Source organism: Uranotaenia lowii, chromosome 1 (genome assembly GCF_029784155.1).
Source record: "Uranotaenia lowii strain MFRU-FL chromosome 1, ASM2978415v1, whole genome shotgun sequence".
NCBI classification, from domain to species: domain Eukaryota; kingdom Metazoa; phylum Arthropoda; class Insecta; order Diptera; family Culicidae; genus Uranotaenia; species Uranotaenia lowii.
In genome coordinates this window covers 81,576,415-81,595,673 of record NC_073691.1, presented here as the reverse complement: position 1 = coordinate 81,595,673, position 19,259 = coordinate 81,576,415, and the positions used below count along the sequence as shown (strand labels likewise).

Genomic DNA, 19,259 nt, shown 5'->3' with positions numbered 1-19,259 from the left:
TTATTCTAGACTCTTTGAGTACAGCAACCTTACGTCAGATCAACAGTGTTGTAAACGAGAACGGCCGGATGCTTGATTTTTGCTTCGCCAATGACGGGTTCCGTTTACCAACTATCGAACCAGCACCTGCACCGCAAGTTAAAGTAGGCCCACATCACCCGGCTTTGCTGGTTACATTAAATATCTCTAGATTGTGTACCCCCGCTGATAAACTCACACTCTTCTACTTGGACTATAAGAACGCCGAATTCGATATCATTTCTCGCGTACTGGCCACCCTAGACTGGGAATCCGAGCTCGAACTAGCAAACCCTAATGCTGCAGCCGAAACTTTCTCGCACATCCTCAACTACGTAATCGACCGTCATGTGCCGAAACGCACCGCCAATGCTAATCCTCGGACTCCATGGGCTACAGCAGCTTTACGACAACTGGAAGCGACAAAAAGGCGTGCCCTTCGAAATTACAACAAGCGCAAATCTTCGCATACCAAGGAAGAATATCGCAAACTCAACTCCGCCTATAAAAAAGCCAGTCGACGTAGCTATCAAAACCATCTTAGTCGAATTCAGCAAAACCTCAAGACTAGCCCAACATTCTTCTGGAATCACGTCCAGAATCAGCGGAATGAATCTGAAACCCCGTCCTGCATGTTCCTGGATGGCATCATGGCGAACTCTGACTCCGGAATCTGCGATCTCTTTGCCAATAAATTCTCGAGCATCTTTGATACATCTTCAATTACCGACAATCTACTGAATTGTGCCATCAGGAGTGTTTCGCAACTGGGCTTTTCTTTAAACGGTATTACAGTCGAGGATACAATCATCTCTAAAGCAGCCACTAAGCTCAAAAACTCCTTCTCTACGGGCCCGGATGGAATACCAGCTACCTTCCTGAAGCGTTTTATGCCTTTTTTGCTGACTCCTGTTCTGCTTATCTTTCAAGCTTCGCTTGACCGGGCCACCTCCCCTCACTGTGGACAGAAGCTTACATGTTCGCGGTTCATAAAAAGGGAGATAGGAAAGATGTCAATAATTTCCGAGGAATTTCAGCTCTGTGTGCCATAGCCAAACTTTTCGAATTGGTGGTTTTAGATCCCATTTTCATGTTCTGCAAGCACAACCTCTCCAACGACCAGCATGGATTTATGCCTCAACGCTCAACTACTACTAACTTACTGACCTTTACCTCGTTTGTGCATGATAGTTTTGCAAAGAAATCCCAAACTGATGCCATCTAAACCGATCTGTCTGCCGCATTCGACAAGGCGAACCATGATATTGCCATCGGAAAGCTTGCGCGTTTAGGATTTTGTGAATCTCTTCTTGGCAGGTTGCGCAGCTACTTATTTATTTTATTTTTATTTACATAGTATACCGTCTCACGACATAACTTGACGAACATAATTCCTATAATTCACTCGGTCCATGGCAACCGTTCTCCAATTTCTCGGGCACCCCACGTTCGCCAGATCACGCTCCACTTGGTCTAACCACCTCGCTCGTTGCGCCCCCGCTCGTCTTGTTCCTACCGGATTCGTAGCGAACACCTGTTTTGCAGGACAGTCGTCCGGCATTCGCGCAACATGTCCCGCCCAGCGTATCCGGCCAGCCTTCACCACCTTCTGGATACTGGGTTCGCCGTAGAGTCGCGCGAGCTCGTGGTTCATCCTTCGCCTCCACACTCCGTTCTCCTGTACGCCGCCAAAGATGGTTCTTAAAACTCGTCGCTCAAATACTCCGAGTGTACGCAGGTCCTCCTCGAGCAATATCCATGTCTCGTGCCCGTAGAGAACAACCGGTCTAATGACCGTCATATACAGGTTACACTTCGTGCGAGGGCTAAGTCTTCTCGACCGCAGTTGCTTGTGGAGTCCATAGTAGGCACGACTTCCGCTGATAATTCGCCTCCGGATCTCACGGCTGGTGTCATTGTCTGCGGTCACCAGTGAGCCGAGATAGACAAAGTCTTCGACTATCTCCAGCTCGTCGCCGTCGATCGTGACCTTGTTATTACTGGACAAGCGGGTTCGGTCGGTCTCGGATCCGCAGGCCAGCATGTACTTCGTCTTGAACGTATTAATCATCAACCCAATCCTTCCTGCTTCGCGTTTCAGTTTGCGGTAGATCTCCTCCACAGCCGCAGATGATCTGCCGACAATATCAATGTCATCGGCAAAGCAGATAAGTTGACTGGATCTGTTGAAAATCGTGCCCCGCATTTCGCAAACGGCTCGTCGAATAACACCTTCTAGCGCCACGTTAAACATCATGCAGGATAGACCATCACCTTGTCGAAGCCCCCTGCACGATTCGAATGAACTCGACAATTCACCCGAAATCCGCACACAGCACTGCGTTCCATCCCACATTTCGACGGGTGCTTCTTTGCACTATTGCCGCCCGCGCGGCATTCTCTTCGTCCATCACCCTCCTACACTCCTCGTCGAACCGGTCGTTCCGTCGAGTTCGCTCCACATAACCGATGACGTTCTCCGCAGCACTGTTGATGGCTGTTTTGATGGTATCCCAACAGTCCTCGAGAGGGGCTTCATCAAGCTCGCCCTCTGCCGGCAGCGCTGCTTCGACCGATTGCGCGTAGTCTGCCGCGACCTCAGGTTGCTTCAGTCGCGCGATATTTAACCGAGGCGGGCGCCGGTTTTGTGTGTTGTTCACTACGGAGAGTTTTGGGCGCATCTTCACCATCACCAGATAGTGATCCGACTCGATGTTGGCGCCTCGACAGGATCTGACGTCGATGATGTCCGAGAAGTGCCGGCTGTCAATCAAAACGTGGTCGATCTGTGTTTCCGTTTGGTACGGTGATCTCCAGGTGTACTTGTGTGGGAGGCGGTGCTGGAAAAAGGTACTACGTACGGCCATTCGTTTGGAGGCGGCGAAATCAATAAGTCTGAGGCCGTTTTCATTGGTCAGCTGGTGCGCACTGAACCTTCCAATTGTCGGTTTAAATTCCTCCTCCTGGCCGACCTGAGCGTTAAAATCCCCGATGACGATCTTGATATCATGTTTTGGGCAACGGTCGTATTCACGCTCCAGCTGCGCGTAAAATTCGTCTTTGTCGTCACCGGTACTTCCGAGGTGAGGGCTGTGCACGTTGATGATGCTGATGTTGGAGAACCGGCCCTTGATTCTCAACCGGCACATTCGGGAGTTGATCGGCCACCACCCGATCACGCGCTTTTGCATCTTTATCATCACTATAAAAGCTGTTCCAAGCTCGTGTGTGTTGCCGCAGCTCTGGTAGATGGCACGACCATCTGGATACGTTCGTACCGTGGAGCCCTTCCAGCATACCTCCTGCAGCGCTACGATGTCGAATTTGCGGCTCTTCAATTCGTTGGAGAGCACGTGGGTACTGCCCACAAAATTTAAAGATCGGCAGTTCCATGTTCCAAGTTTCCAATCGCTAGTCCCTTTTCGTCGCGTGGGTGTTTGCCGATTTCCATCCGAAATTTGTTGTTCGTTGTTTGTTGCTAATGTTTTTTGTAGTCACGGGCTCGCAAGGCCCGCAGCTAACCCCGCTATCTCGCAGGAGGACCGTTGCTGTTTTGGGTCCCGAATACCACCAGGACGTTGTTGCACTCCGCACGCCGTCCCTGACATGGAGAACAGACGCGTACGGAGCCCCCTGACTCAGTCTGCATGCGACCAAAGCATCCACCGGGGTTGGGTACCCGATCTCCGCTAAGGTTGCTCGCACCCCAGCTAGCACCATGGGGAGGTAGAGAATCAGAGTTGCAGACAAGAGGTGATATGACCACTACCCGAAGGTTGGATGTATGGGGTCTCGAGTTGCACATTGTCTATCGTTCACTAGCCCTAGCGCAGCTACTTAACTGGACGTAAATTGACAGTTCGTACGGGTAACTGTTTTTCCACGCAGTTATTAGCTTCATCAGGCGTGCCTCAGGGAAGTCATTTAGGGCCGTTAGTATTCCTAATCTACTTCAATGACGTGCTGCAACTCCTCGATGGACCAACATTGGCGTATGCCGACGACTTGAAACTGTACTACTCTATCAATGGCTCCGAAGATGTGAACTTCCTGCAGAACCAGTTTAACCTCTTTGGCTCCTGGTGTGATGCCAATCGACTTTAAACCGTAGTAAATACATAGTAATATCATTTTCCCGCAAACGACGCTCAGCCGTTTTTTTTTCTTGGAAACGATGCAATCTCTCGAGCTCAACACGTGTGATCCTGGATTTTAAGAATCACACCAACTATATCGTTGACAAGGCCTCCAGAAGCCTGGGTCTTCTTTTCTGCATGACGAAGGACTTTAACACTAGAAGGACCGGCAAATTGAATATACCTATTCGGACCGTGACCAGTCAAAATGACTGGTAAAGGGAAAATTTTTTCTATCATAATATTTTAAACTTTTTTCTTTTGAAATTGTTTTGTTATTTATTCGATATCATTTTTGTAATAAAATGGAAATATTTTTTCACCATGGGTGCACGGAATCACCTCATTTTAGCATAGTTGACGAATGCGTGTATGTCATAAAATGAATATTTCAAACAATAACCAAAAAATTAAAACACATTATCAATCTAATTATAAAATCATGTTAGACAGCTATGGATATTGACCATGGGTGCACGGTTTCACCTCAATTTCGTTTTAGTAGATGTTTTCTAGCATCCATCGCTCTGGAATTTTTCAACACATTGCCTATAAATTATACCTGATATTGTAGGTTTTGAAGCATATTTTTTCTATAAATAGAGCAATTCACCATGGGTGCACGGATTCACCGCTATTCATCCAAAATCAATTTTTTAGCATGCTAAAGGTAAAGAATAAAGACTTTTATTGATGCAAATGAAAAATTGTGTTTAATACATGGTTTTTCACTATGGGTGCACGGATTCACTGCGTTTTACTCAAATATTGGACTTTTTGCAAATTTTTAAAAAGCATTTCTACAAATCTTAATTAAACCAAAGTCGAAACCATGTCTCTCATGTTGAAACATAATGATTCAAATAACGATTTTCATTTTAAGTTCCGTTTTTTTCATTCCTGGAAAAAAAATATTTTAATTATATCTTCAAATAATAAATTTATTTTGGATTTTGCAATCGTATATTTATCTGATAAGACCTGATCAACATCCAAGAAATAGGAAAACAGTCATCATGGACCGAGTGTATTTTAGGAATTATATGCGTCAAGTTAAGACGTGCAACGGAAAACAGTAAAAATAAAAATAATGAATCAACATTGTCAAATGTACACGTTGATTTGTTTTTCCTTAAAAGTTTTTATATTGACGAATATTGCTATCATGTCTAACTCAAAAATATGTTGTGTTCTGAAGCAAGTTGAAAACTATTTCACTCTATATAATTTACAACGGTGAATTTGCAGCCATTCCGTGCACCTATGTTGAAATATCCGCATCCGATGTGGTCTATCAGATAGGCTGGCACGAGTCTGGTATAGGTATGCGTACTGGGTTCGATTCCTTGTATCGACAAGAAAATTCTTGGGTTCAAACCCCATAAGTTGCCGACAGGTAAGATGTGTTTCCTCTTATAATAAGAATGTTCAATCAGTTGCCAGCTGGCCAGGTATATACACGGGTGCCGGAATACCTGTAAGTGAACTTGCATTGGAAATTTGTCGAGCCTAATAATCTAAGAATGCAAGTGAATACATACTTGGGCAGAAACTGAGGCGAATCCGTGCACCCATGGTGGATAACCAACATATAAGAATATATCGTGCACCCATGTTGAAATATCTTTTTAATTATTCAGTTTCATAGCTGACGTCTTCAAATTTGAATAAATAAGTACTCAATTCATAATTATTTTACTCATGCTAGTCTAGTATAAAACATATTTATCACCTGAAACTACTCAATTTCTCGAATGGACATGTATTAAATCTTAAATTAAAATTGGGAGTCAAGTGCTTGAAGCGCCACACAGCGGCCAATCCGATAACTTTTTCTTCAAATCTTCACGACTTCGCATCGAAAATCAATAACTTCATAGCGAATGACACACTTCTACCAACCATAAATCAACTAGGACTCATTGTCTTGAATGTAGATTGCAAATGAAACCAAAAGCAAGCGAAAAAATTTTATCTTGTTTGAGTTATAGGGTTGTGAATTTTACCAGTCATTTTGACTGGTCACGGTCCGAGTGTCCATGGCGAAATTTTTCTCGCTAACTAAAAGAGCTAGTGAAATAAAAAATACATAGTTTTGTAGAGATTCAAAATTCATGAAAAGTCGTATTTTTTGCGAATTTTTAAAGCGAAGTATGCGAAAGATATTCAACAAACAAAGTGTCCAACCAGTCATTTTGACTGGTGCGGTCTTTCTAGTGTTAAGGAGATCTATTGCCTGAAGAGTCTTTACTGTAATCTGGTTCGATCGATCCTTGAATATGCTTCTACAGTTTGGTGCCCATATTATCAAAACGGTTCTGATCGCATCGAAGCCATTCAACGACGTTTTTTGAGGTATACCATTCGATACATAAACTGGCAAGATTCTTTTCGACTTCCCAGCTACGAAAGCCGCTGCCGCCTGATCGACATCGACACGCTGCAAGCCCGCAGGACCGCCACTCGTGCGTCTTTCGTCGCTGATCTGCTTTCACTTCGTGGTTTGAGGAATCGGAATCTTCAGCTCTTCGTTCCTGTTAGACTAAACAATTACGAGGCCAACTCTGCAATAATTGGCGTCATCAAGACTTTTAACCGCTTTTCCAAGGATTTTGATTTTGACGTTTCGAAGGTGGATTTAATAATAAATAAATCTGTTTGGAGTCGGTTTTCACATATGTTTCGTCGTCCATGATGCAGCATTCAACTTTCGTCAGCATGTTGAGGTACAACTTCATGGCACGGGTTTCGGCGGATTTCTTCTGCTTCTCGTCGCGATTAGGGGTCTTTTGTACCTTGAACGTTTGAAGCCCAGCCTTAGATTTGGCCTTCTTCTGGACAAAACTTCGGCTAAGGTGCAGCTTCTTCTTCTTAGCCGCATCCCGAACGGAGGCGTTCGGGTTTCGGCTGAAGGCCTCAACTACGCGGTTGTGATTTTTGGTGTTGTACGGAATACTTTTTCCTTCACTTCTGGGCTTCCGATCGGTGGGCATATGTTCCTCGAACCGCTTAATCTCTCGCGACACCGTGGAATTCACGATTCCCAACGTTTAAGCGATGGAATGATGCGAGAGATCCTTGTTCTCGTAGAGCACAATATTTTATCACTCACGAGCTGTTCTTTCGACTTTATTTCCGCGAGTTTTGATCACAGGTCTTTAAAACCAAACAATGCACTATGAACTAAATCCACCCAAATTTTCATTGAATTCTACCCAAAGGTTAAAAAGTTAAAGCAATTTCATCGTGGAGACCCTTTACTCGTTTGGCAGGCCATCTGCTCTTGAGGACTGAGGAGTGAGTGTGTGCCTTGGCATCATGTCACTATTATAAAAGTGTCCTGGAGTGGTGTGAGGCCAATTCTATTCTTTTTGTTCCAATGGACATGAACCCACCAAACTGTCCGGAGCTGCGCCCGGTGGAACAGTACTGGGCAATAATGAGCCGGAAACTTCGGAAGAGCAAGAAGACAGTCAAAGACGAGAAGGACATGTTAAGAAAATGGAAAAAAAACTGAGAAACTGATACCGGATGACACTGTAAAGATTTTGATGGAGGGCATCAAGCGAGAATGCGTTCAATTTTACACTCAAGGCTCCATCGATTAACCGTTTGATTTTTGAAGTAAAAATATGTATAAAACAGCCTAAAATTCTGGTTTGATTTTAAACATTATAAGAAAATTGGCATGCCATTTTCGGAATCGCAATAATTTCGTGTTCGCCCTTTACATAGACCTTAACCGAGAACCTTCACCATGCAGTATCTTTTTTATTCGCTTAGATTAAATAAAAATAGAGTAGTATTGCTGTAAATATATTTGTAAAAACCGTTTCGGTTCAGTTCCTATAAAATATTGTTCTGACTATTATTAAGGTTGTAACTTATAGAGTTGCAAGAAGGAAATTCAAAAAAAAGAAATTTGGTAGAATTAGGCATTATGCATCAATTGAATGCATCTCGAGTCGAATTTGATTGATTGTTTGATTAAAGAGACTTGAAACGAAGAAGTTTAGTCGTCTTTGGATATGAAATTTGTCTTCTTTGAAAATGGAAATATTTAAACCTCAGAGAATTTAAACGTCGAAGGAGATTTACACATCGTTTTTGAGCCAGATTTGGTCTATTTTTGTTATGTGTTTTCAGCTGTTTTTAGGATTTGTGATCAAATAAATAACAGGTTTAATCTGTTTGCTAGTCTCATATTTCAACATTGAATAAAATTCCTTACTTTTAAAAAGCGGGATAACAGGAAAATAGTTTATAAAAAAATATGGTTGGTACTTACGGCTACTCCAAATCATTGCCTGAAATTTGTCGAATAGTTTTGTTTACATTTGCTTCTACGCTTCATTTTAACAGACCAAATGTTTGTACCGATTAGCTATAGCAGGTTAACGCGTTCCGAAAATGTAAATCAGCCGATGTTTGTTTCTTATGATTAACGTAAAATTGAGTTTTTGAATGTTTAGTAAATTAATTGTAGAGGACATAAGCAAAATTATTTTTAGAAAAACATCCTATCCGGAAGTTCACGCAACATTTGCGGTACCGTAAAATTTGCCTTGAAGATACTTTCCAAAAAAACATCCGCATTACGGATGTAATATGACGAAATGCCTCCCCGGTAGCTGGTTTCCAAATTCTTCTTCCCCTACCTCTCCGCTTTCCAAGCATTCTAAAACGGTCTTAGGGAAAAGAAAAAATAAACCATCCATTGATGGCAAAAATGCATGACCTAATAACACTGACACACGAATTCAGAGCTCTTTGGCAAATCGATTTTCCCGAGCCACGGTGCACCCACTTCACGGCACTCCACCTGTTTCGTGGATTCCGAAGGCCCCCGCCCAAATGGGATCGATTACGTCGGCAACATTTTTGTATCCTTATTTAGGCACCACCAGGAAACATTCATCAACACCAAAATATTAATATTTACTTCGCTGCCGCTGCTGGTTGCCCCGATGGCGAATCATCCAGCTGGACATGGCCATCGTTTCCGCGGGGGACTTCGCTAACACTGGTTTGCAGAACACTAGCACAACTTCCGGTACCACGCCGATAACCGACCGATCGCCGATTTTAGTTCACCCGTGCCAAGCCCGGAACGCGATTTTCCCAACACAACTTTCGCAGAGTAAAAATGCTCGCGGCCGACGCGCTAATGTCCCATTCGATCAGGCTGGCTGATGATTTGATTTTCACTCGATGAGACCGACGAGCATCATTCGCATCGCCGCGGACGAGCAGGAGAAGCCACCTCTGCGATCCGTCATCAGCGGACTGAAATCTCCCTTCTTTGTCTGGCATTAGCTGATGACCGAATGTTTTGTATTGCTCACTCGCTCTTTCAGGTGAATTTTTTAAGCCAGTCCCATGCAGCAGATTAGTCAATGCACGGAAAAAAAAGAATTGTGATGTTTATTAATTAGAAAACCTGGGATGCCAAGAGTCTTGATTTCTCTACATTTTACAGTATTTTTGTAGAACTGTATTTTTACGGATAAGACAGGAAAAAATTATCTCAAAATCTTTCAGTAAAAAATAAAAGAGGAAAAGAAAAAAAGCTCTTGTTAAAACATGATTGTGATAAAAATTTCAATAATTTCGGAATATTAGGGCATCCGCAGCAATCGCGAGCAAAGTGAAAATGCTCACGAGTTTAATCACTTCCATACCGCACCGGGGGTTAGTATGAAGGTGAGCAAAATAGGGCCGATGCCGTTGGGACCGACAAAATCACCAAATTTGCTCACTAGAAAGGGGCGAGAGCAAACATGCACTGAAAAAATTCTACCGTTTTGAGCAGAATTAAACAAACGATGTCGCAGCGTGTAGATGTTTGTTGATATTTATTTTAAGAAAAAAAAATTGTATCAGATTAAAATTGTGGATGGATTTTTTTGTAATAACCAGTTAAATTCGCAATTTCGTTACATTTTTTCGGGTTTTTCCACACTCAACGAATTCGACACATTGAGACTATGTGTCAGCCTATATAGATTTTTGCAATTTGTTTTCCAGTTGAAAAATATGTGTCACTCATATAGCTAAAATCACACATAAAAATAAAATGCCTAACATAAAATGTGCTAGATCGATACATATCATTTAAAAAATTAGACACATAGATTTTAAAAAGTAGCAAAATGGGTTCTATGAAGCTTAAAAATATCATTAATTAGTTAATTATGACTCAATTTTGTATTTTAAAGGAAGGTTATGAAAAAATAAATAAAAAATCAGTTATCGATTATTTTATACATTTTATTTTACAACATATCATTTCTCTTCATTTGCGAACAACTTTTAAAGCTTATTGACTACCTTAAACATTCATGGATTGAAATCCGTTTTCTTACGGAACAGTTGTTTTCTCCCTAACGAATGCAATTTAATTGCGGGGCCATCTACATCGCTGATATTTAATATGTTGTATTTTCCTGTTTTTGTTGTAGCCTCGAACGCAACAAAATGATCGTTATATCCTCCAACAGTCCACTCAACACAAATTAAATATATACCTTGACAATCAGTCAGTATGTCTACAATTTCGAATAACTGAATATGCGCAATTTCTGTCAAAGTGACGTAGAAGCCTGCTTTGAACTCGGTCCCCTTATACTGCATAGAATGTGAACTTTTAATATTATTAGATTTCAATGGCAAAGGTAAAGGTAACATTTTGAAGTATAGTTTGTTTTCTAAATTGCAACATTCGAAATGGTTAGGAGGATTTTGAAAAAAAGTTGTTTTGAATAAATCATTTGCAAACTGCAAACCTGCCTTGACACAAAGGGTGTAACAAATATTTTTTCTGGATTGCATCACATTACAATATTGTTTAAATTCCTTATGTTTAGCTTCAAATCGAAAATTCATTAATTTATTCACAGCTCCACTAGCTCTGATGACTGTTCCGTAATGACAAAGAAAATGTTGTTTGGGTTTAAGAGTTTCTTTAAATAACTCTCTGTAAAGTCGGTGATGTTCAGCGCAAAGGAAATTTAATTCATTTATATCATTTTCAGTGAAAGATGTACTAAGTATCTTATCAGACAATTTTGTAAGAATTTTCACAAACTCCCACACAGGGTCTTCTAGTGAAACGAAGGATCCCACCATAAGGGTAAAAAAATGCATAAAAGCTTTAGTTTCACTTGCTGTTGCTCGTATAGAAACGGATTTTCCTTTTTTGTTGGGGTGAGTTATTTCACCCAAATCCGGCATTCTTGATAATGGTGAATCTAAAGCAACCTTGCAAAATTGCCGTTTGTTATTATTAAACTCATTTAAAGAAAAATACCGTTTTTCGTATATCAAATAATTAAGAACATTGATCAGAGCAAAACTACAAACACCTCCGCTGAACATATCGTGCATTGGGTCAACCGAAAGGTTTTCAACTGCGTGAAACGAGGGTAAATTGTTAAAAACAGAATCAGTTTTTATGCCTGTTTCAGAAGGCCTATTTGTTTCGACATCTTCAGTATAACATTGCTTAGTACGTAAGTATTCAGGGTATTCTTTAGTATCAACTTGGCGATCGCGCTTGCAAAACCGGCAATAATAATTTGCGTTGAATGTCATGAACTGTAGCATTTTGTGTAATGCTAAATTGTCTCCTTGTAATAGAACTAACACAAAGCGAACATTGAGTATTTTGCCATCGGTTCTAAACACCATGATATTTGCTTCGATATTTTTGAACTCTTCTATTAAATACTTAAAAAACTTATTCAAACCTACTTCACTAATATCGGTTTTTTTTATTGCAGATGCTAGAAAAATGTTACGAAGTTTACATCGAAATTCTTCAGGGATTGTTGGAAATGAATAGTAACAGCCAGCTATTACATGTTTCTTATTGTGCGAGCTAAGAGAATCGTTAATTTCAAATTCATCACAAAAAAATGAAACGGGAATCAATGTTTCATTTGGATATTTGGATTTCACATTTTTCCAAACAAATCCAATTACAATGCTGTTAATGGTATCACAGTTTTCTAATTTTACTGTGTTTTCTATAGTTTTTACAAGTATCGAAGGACAATTAAAAAAAGATCTTATCTGGAACTCAATGTCAGTTCGTACTAAATAGTTGAGATTTTCATTAAAACGGTGTGTTTCGTTACATGTGACAATCTGATCATTTTCTATTGCAACTGTTATTGGCAGCCTGAATAAATTTATAGATTCCAAGCGTTTAAAAAAACGATAATCCGAACTAATTAATTCAAATGGATTTTCCAGCTTATGCAAATAACCTTTCAATTCATATTCCACTTGCGCAGGGCAGGATATGGATGGAAGCAATTCTTCTATTCTCTGCGTTATTCTTTTGTTCATTCGACTTACATCTAACTGAATTTTTCTTACGTCTACTCTTGAAAGATTGCTTTCTCTATGTAATTCCAGAGTGAATTCAACGGCTCCCTTCTGAATGTCCAAAATCGTGGATAAATAGCGTTGAGTTTCCGGGGTGGCATGACTATTTTCATCAGTTGCATCGTTCTCAGAACAAACTGCTGTGGCAAATTGTTGACTCGAGTTCATATGTTCTGGGCTGCGTGTAATGATTTCACTTGTGTTTCTATTACTAGTGTACGAAGCATCGTGCGCCATAGCGTGGCGTTTAAACGTGTAAAAGTTTGATGCTATTTGTTGGCAATTCTTATATGAACATTTGTATCGATATTTTATCGGAGTTTTATGAACTTCTTTAAATGATTGCAAAATGCAAGTGCTGATGTGAACTCAACACAACAGTTTTGAACAAAACAGGTAAACATTATGCCTTATCCAATATACGTCTTAATGTTTCTATGCACTCATACTTTTCCGCAACGGGAATTTCGTACACATACGATCTGATGAAATTCCACACCAGCCTGCAAACTGGTGAACAATTTATTCCGAACACAGTAATGAACTTCACGAATGCGTCTACTGCACCAGCAACCGAGTCGATACGGTACACGATATCTTTGAAATGCAGTTCGAATGTACCGGTTAAAGTCCAGGCATTTTCTCCGCGAAATAAAAGCTTTGGTGTTGGCGGAAATCCGAATTTGCCGTAAGATATTTCCCTTTCTGCGATTCTCTGGTCCACTTCTTCGTCCGTCGATGCAAATATAATGACGTCTTTTTGTGCGAAGACGACAGTTGGCTTGAATTCTCGGGTAACTTTAGTAGGCTTGAAGATATTGTTTAACAGCAGTAAAATGGAACAGAGTTTTACATCTATAAAAAAAATTAATATAATAAGTCAGACACTTCTTACTGATAGCTTAAATAGAAAAAAAATATATCACAGATCACCCAAATTTACCCAGGAACAATAATAACACGATTCTATAAAAGCTGAAATCTGATTATGAAACTTCAAACATTTAATGATCCTGAAGTTTTCAAATCTCAGATCTACCTTAGAAAAAATTATAAATTTGTTATTCAAAACTAATTCGAAAATCTTAATCGAGATCTGAATCATAATTTGAATACAGCGCCCGAGAATTGTAACAAAAAGGAGCAGGATATTTACCGCAATAATACAGGAAGAAATAAAATTCAAGGACCTGTAATTATCAGTGTGCAAATCAACCAAAAGCTCCTGTAAAATTACGGGCCTGTAATCAAATTTTATTTTATTTTTTGCTTTCATTTAATTTGTTTTTGTTCTCGGAAATAACAAACAATTAGAGATTTGCCGTTTGTTTCAAGTTGTTTATTCTTTTATTTTTTGGAATAATACCTATTAAAGCCTAGTCCACACTAGGAGACGGTTCGTCTCGAGACGGTCTCAGCGTCTCCCATTTTCTTCGGGAGACACTAATACTGTATTTGTTTTCTCCACTCGTGGAGTGTTCCACTGTACCCGATAAAAACAAACACAAATCGTCGCCAGTGTATTGCTACCTCGCTCACTCACACGCTCTCCCGCGACACTGACAAAATTTTCGGGGCAACACCGCCCGATGGCAGTGCAACACCAGGTCAAAACCAGTGCAACACCGTCCGAATAAACAGTTTGACAGCACCTAGTGGTGCACTAGTGCGACGGATAAACGAGAAAGAACGGAGGAATTAGTAATCTGGGGATGATAAAACTCAAATATAACTTACCTTGGTCATGACAATCTGCTTCCCCCGGTCGACCGCCTGCTTCTGCTCCTGCTGGAACAAGAGCAGATCTTCATCGGACCGCTTCAAAAGCTGCGGAAAGAATGTTCATTTATGAACACTCTTTTACTGTTGCTGGTCGCAAAACTTTCGTCTTCCGAATCCGGATCGTAGCGGGAAAACAAGGAATACATTTCAAAACCGGCTTTACGTTCCAGGTTTTTTTTGTTCTTGTGAAGTGCCATCCACTATTCTCCGAATCCTCACAATTTTTGTCGCACAAGACGGTAAAACATTCCCGGCCTACACCGAAATTTTTGACAAAACAAAGAACCAAAACAAAACACGGCTTTTGACGTTTTTCTTTTCTGATTCAAAGTGGGATGCCAGGCGCTGTGGATTTCTAATGTATGTACATTTGAAAACTTTTGGACTGTCATTTATTTTTACAGAAACTGACCTGTAACAAAAAGGAGCATGACATTCAACCGTAGCTTTACAGGTCGAAAATAAATTACGTGTCGTTTAATTACACGACACGTGATTTTATCGACCTGTAAAACTACGGTGAATGCCATGCTCCTTTTTGTTACAGGCCATTTGCTGTAAAAATAATTGATTTTAAATTTAATTTTAAATCAATCAGCTGAAAATAATGTGTTTTTTAGATTACAGGTTATATTTTTTATAGGGCAAGCGTTTTCAAGTACACGTAATAGTCATAATTTTTTTCTGTGTAGACTCTGAAATCTGCAAGCTAGATAAAAAATCTGAATCTGCAATTTGTAACCGGGATCGAAGAAAAGTCTTCATTTGCAATCACATTTTAGATGTAATTTTCAAATCTGAAATCTGAACCTGACAACTAAATCTCAATCTGCAAACTTATTCTCAATTCTTAACTTTTATCGACTTTAACCTAAGTCTTAGCATTTTGTTTTAATTTACAAATGGGTGTATCAGAAAAGTTTCAGTTGCCAGATAAGTTAAAGAATATGAATAATTTTTTATAGGGAAATGTCAAAAATTTTACTGACTGCGCTGTGCGCTGAGTAGAGTCGGTAACGTATTGGCCTAGAAAGCGGGTGGTTGCGGGTAACTTTCAAATAAAAATTTGCCATGTTCTTTAACTTCTCTGACTAAAGCCTTTCATGATAATAGTCATTTTCAACAAACTTAATCTGGATTCTTAACTTGAGATCTGGATCTAAAATTCGAATTCAGAAATCTGTTAGTGATATTAATTAACAAGCTTCATCGGCATTCTATAAGAGATCAGAAATAAGAATCATAAACACGAAATTTTAATCTGAATCCGCTTTCAAATTTTGAAATTGTTTCCTTTAAACATATTCGAAATCTGGTAGAATTCAAAATCAAAATTCAGCATTTTAAAACCGAAATCTGAATCTTAATTTGTAAGATAAATCTGATTCTGATCTTTGAATTGCAAGCGGAATTTTAAAATTTTATTTTAACTGCAAGGAAATAGGTATCAATCATTTGAATCTGGATTCAAAAGCTCAATTAAAAATTTGAAATCTTTATGTGTAAGATTCTGAGATTCGCTGCTTAGTATGAAACCTTATAATGAAATTTGAAATCGGAATCAGGAAATTATTTTGAGATTTGAACCTGAATCTGAAGTTTTAGAATAACAATAAAAATCAAAATGTGAGATTCAATTGGAAATTTGATATCTACTAAAATCTGAAATAAATTTCATTCAAAAATCTTAATCTGCAAATACCAAATCTGAAAACTAAATATTAAATCTCAATATGCAAACTTAAGATGGATTTTGAATTTAAATCTGAATAAGAATTCAGAATGTGAATCTGAATCTGAAATTTTAATTCGTAAGTTGTTCGGATTCTAAGATTCGACTCTATACACAGAAAAAAAATTTGAATCCTTAACAACACTGAAATTGAAAAACCTTTAATATTACATGACGTTGAACGCAATTTATTGATGTAAATTTATAGATTGAAAAAAGTTGAAACCATAATAGCACTGAATTCGAATGACATGAATTTTACTTGACACGGAACGCGATTATTTGATGTAATTTTACATCACATATGATGTAAATAAAAAGAAGCATCACATATGACGGAATTTTCAGTGCGAATTAAATATTACACGTCTTAAATATTTACATGTCTTTCAAATTTTACACGTCTTTTGAAATTCATAGACGTGTGATATTCAACTCGCTCTGAAAATTCCATAATATGTGTTACTCCTTTTTCGTTACATCATATGTGATGTAATTTTACAAATGTTTTTGGTCGCACACAATTCTTAACAACATTGAATAAGAAGTTTATTAAAATTACACGTTGATTACACAATTGATAACGACATTGAATTTGTGTTTAATCAATATTACATATCCATGTCATGTAAAATTATAAACTGTCATGAACAGGACTATAGACAAAAGTAAACAAAGTGTCAAGTCAAGTTGTGCACCAAAGTATTTGTTTTAAGCAGTTTTCCCGCGAGTGAGGTTCCCGGAGATCTTCGTGAAGCAGGGATGCGGTTCCGTAAGCGGCTCCACGTTACTGAACTTAGGATCCGGGGAAGAAAATGAAAGGGTGAAGTGAATCCTAATAAAAAAAAATTGCGTGCTAATGCTTAACAAATTTTTGTCGCTAAATAAAATAAATTAAATAAGTTATAAAAAGGTTTAATTTTTATGAAGAGATGAGAAAATTTTATTATTGAATCATATAAACAAAAATAAAACAAAACAAATTCCAATTGGAAAGTTTCTCTTCCAATATTCAGTGAGATTATAATTTACATCATTTTTATTTTACACGTTGCAAAATTTTACATCTTTTCTATTTTACACGTTGCAAAATTTCACTGGCGTGTAATTTCCAACTAGCACTGAAAATTCCGTCATATATTATGCTTCTTTTTATTTACATCACATGTGATGTGATTTTACAGATTTTTTTCGTTGTGTGTAGTTAAGTAGGTATGTAAGTCCAAAATATCAATTTGAAATCTTGACCTTTACCCGAAATTATAATCCGTGCTGGGATCTGATTCTTGAAACTGGTCGGAAATGGAAATCCGGATCTAAAATAATAATCGTATACAAAATGTTTTTAGTGCTTCACCATTAAAAACTTCAAAATTATAAAAATTCAAAATTAGAAAAATACTTACTCGAGTCAGATGATTCAGAAGTTAAGTGGTACAAGAGATCTTTCGATAATTCGTCATTGTACTGCCTATTCAGATACCTGGTCAAAGCTGGTATAAGACGTTCCCATTTATTGAAAGCATCTGGATTGCCGTTTCCCAAAAGTCGAAAATCGATATCAACCTGAAAAAAAAGAAAATTTCATTATTGTACAGTAAAAATCATGAAGATCATCAAGACTTTTAAAACTCAACATAAATATGATGTGAATTGTTCTCAACATTAAAAACTGATAGTTGAAATTTAAAGTTTAGTAATAAAGTCAAGCTCCATGTTTTTTTTTATAAGTCTTTGAAGCTATTCATTTATTTTTTAAACTACACGCTATTAAGTGTGTGTTGAATTTCACATAGCCGAAAAATCGGTGAATTTTATCACGTAAGGTTATCTGCACTTTCCGGCGACGTTTTCAAAAATCTGACTCCTCGCTCAAACTGATATGACAGCTATTCGAAGTATAGTATGATTCAAGTATAGGGAACGCAACACCAGGAGCCCTACCTCCGCACTTAGAACATCACAAGTTCCGAGGACAAATGTCGCTCAGGAGCAGGTTCCCTGGTAAGTTTCTCAATATTTCCAACAGTTCAAATTCTGTTGCCCCGCTTGCCACAGATGTATCGGACTACTGTGGCGAATTTCTGACCGATATGATCGAAAAGGCCGTGGACGACGAATTGCAGTTAAAATCCAATCACGTGTGGAACCATGGATCAGTTAGGACGAAACTTACGTATCGGTGGCCAAACTTCCAACGATGGACCAACGGACCGTGTTGGCTGTAGCAGTTAAAAGGGTTACCGCATTCATTCACGGTACCGTGAATTGTTGGACACTTTTGTTTACCGGATACTGTGTGTTCCGCCGGCTGTTTTTGTCGGATGATGCAGTGGTAACCTGATAATATGAATAAATTTAGAAAAACGGAAATTGGGTAATTGAAACTTCTGATCTTCATTTACCTATACACTCCCGATAAAATTTCTTGTTAACTTGGCCACAACACGGAACATCGTTTCCCGATAACAATTTTCGTCTTGTTTTGTTTTCAACCAGCATAGTGGGGCAGAATGAATTATTTCAATCTGGTTTCTTCCTGAAAGAAAATAAAATCGATATCGAAAATTAAAACAAATTTATATTTTAAATCTATCAACGGCGTGTTCGTTAACTGATTTTTTGGGTGATGCATCGATTTTTTATTTGGTAGATGTCAAATCACCTTCCAATTCTTTTGCATGCAGTTTGTTTGATTTACGAACGCCAGTATCGATAGAAAAATCAATGCAATACAAAAAATCAAATACGAACACCCCGTAAATACTTACCAAACACTTCCAGCGCTTCTACCGGCAGCTCCATATCGTGCAATACGATAGACGCCAACTTTTTTCTCTCGGTCGCCATTTTGAACAAAGCAGAAAATTTCGGGTACGCTTATTTGTATTCACCCATAATTTTCATTTTTACCCATATACATGCTTAAGTTTTATTACATACATTGTATGTGCAAAACATAATAATTATTTGAAGAAGATAAAATTTATGTGTAGAACGATTTGAAATCGGTATGTGTATGATACATATACTCTTTAACCTTCCAAAGTCGTTCGGGTCAATATGACCCGAAGCGCACATTCAAATCATCATAACTCTTCGAGAAAAAATCGCAAAAATTTGATTTTAAAAACCTCCCTGGGGAATCACGAATTACACAATCTGTAGTACCAGGCAACTTCCTGTGACCACCGGAAGTG

General features: G+C 38.8%; 1 protein-coding gene across 2 annotated transcripts in view; it reads right to left on the bottom strand.

Moving 5' to 3' along the window:
• Window positions 1–9,420, bottom strand: part of LOC129749430 (rapamycin-insensitive companion of mTOR) — a 41,147-nt gene extending 31,727 nt beyond the window's left edge. The window contains exon 1 of one of the 2 annotated variants that reach the window (XM_055744408.1): window positions 9,097–9,420. In XM_055744408.1, the coding sequence (XP_055600383.1) occupies window positions 9,097–9,151 (55 nt within the window). In that variant the 5' untranslated portion in view covers window positions 9,152–9,420. Of the gene's footprint in view, window positions 1–8,442; window positions 9,022–9,096 lie in introns of those variants that run through there. The other variant, XM_055744414.1, reaches the window with a different exon arrangement.
• Between the last annotated feature and the right edge of the window lie 9,839 nt (window positions 9,421–19,259).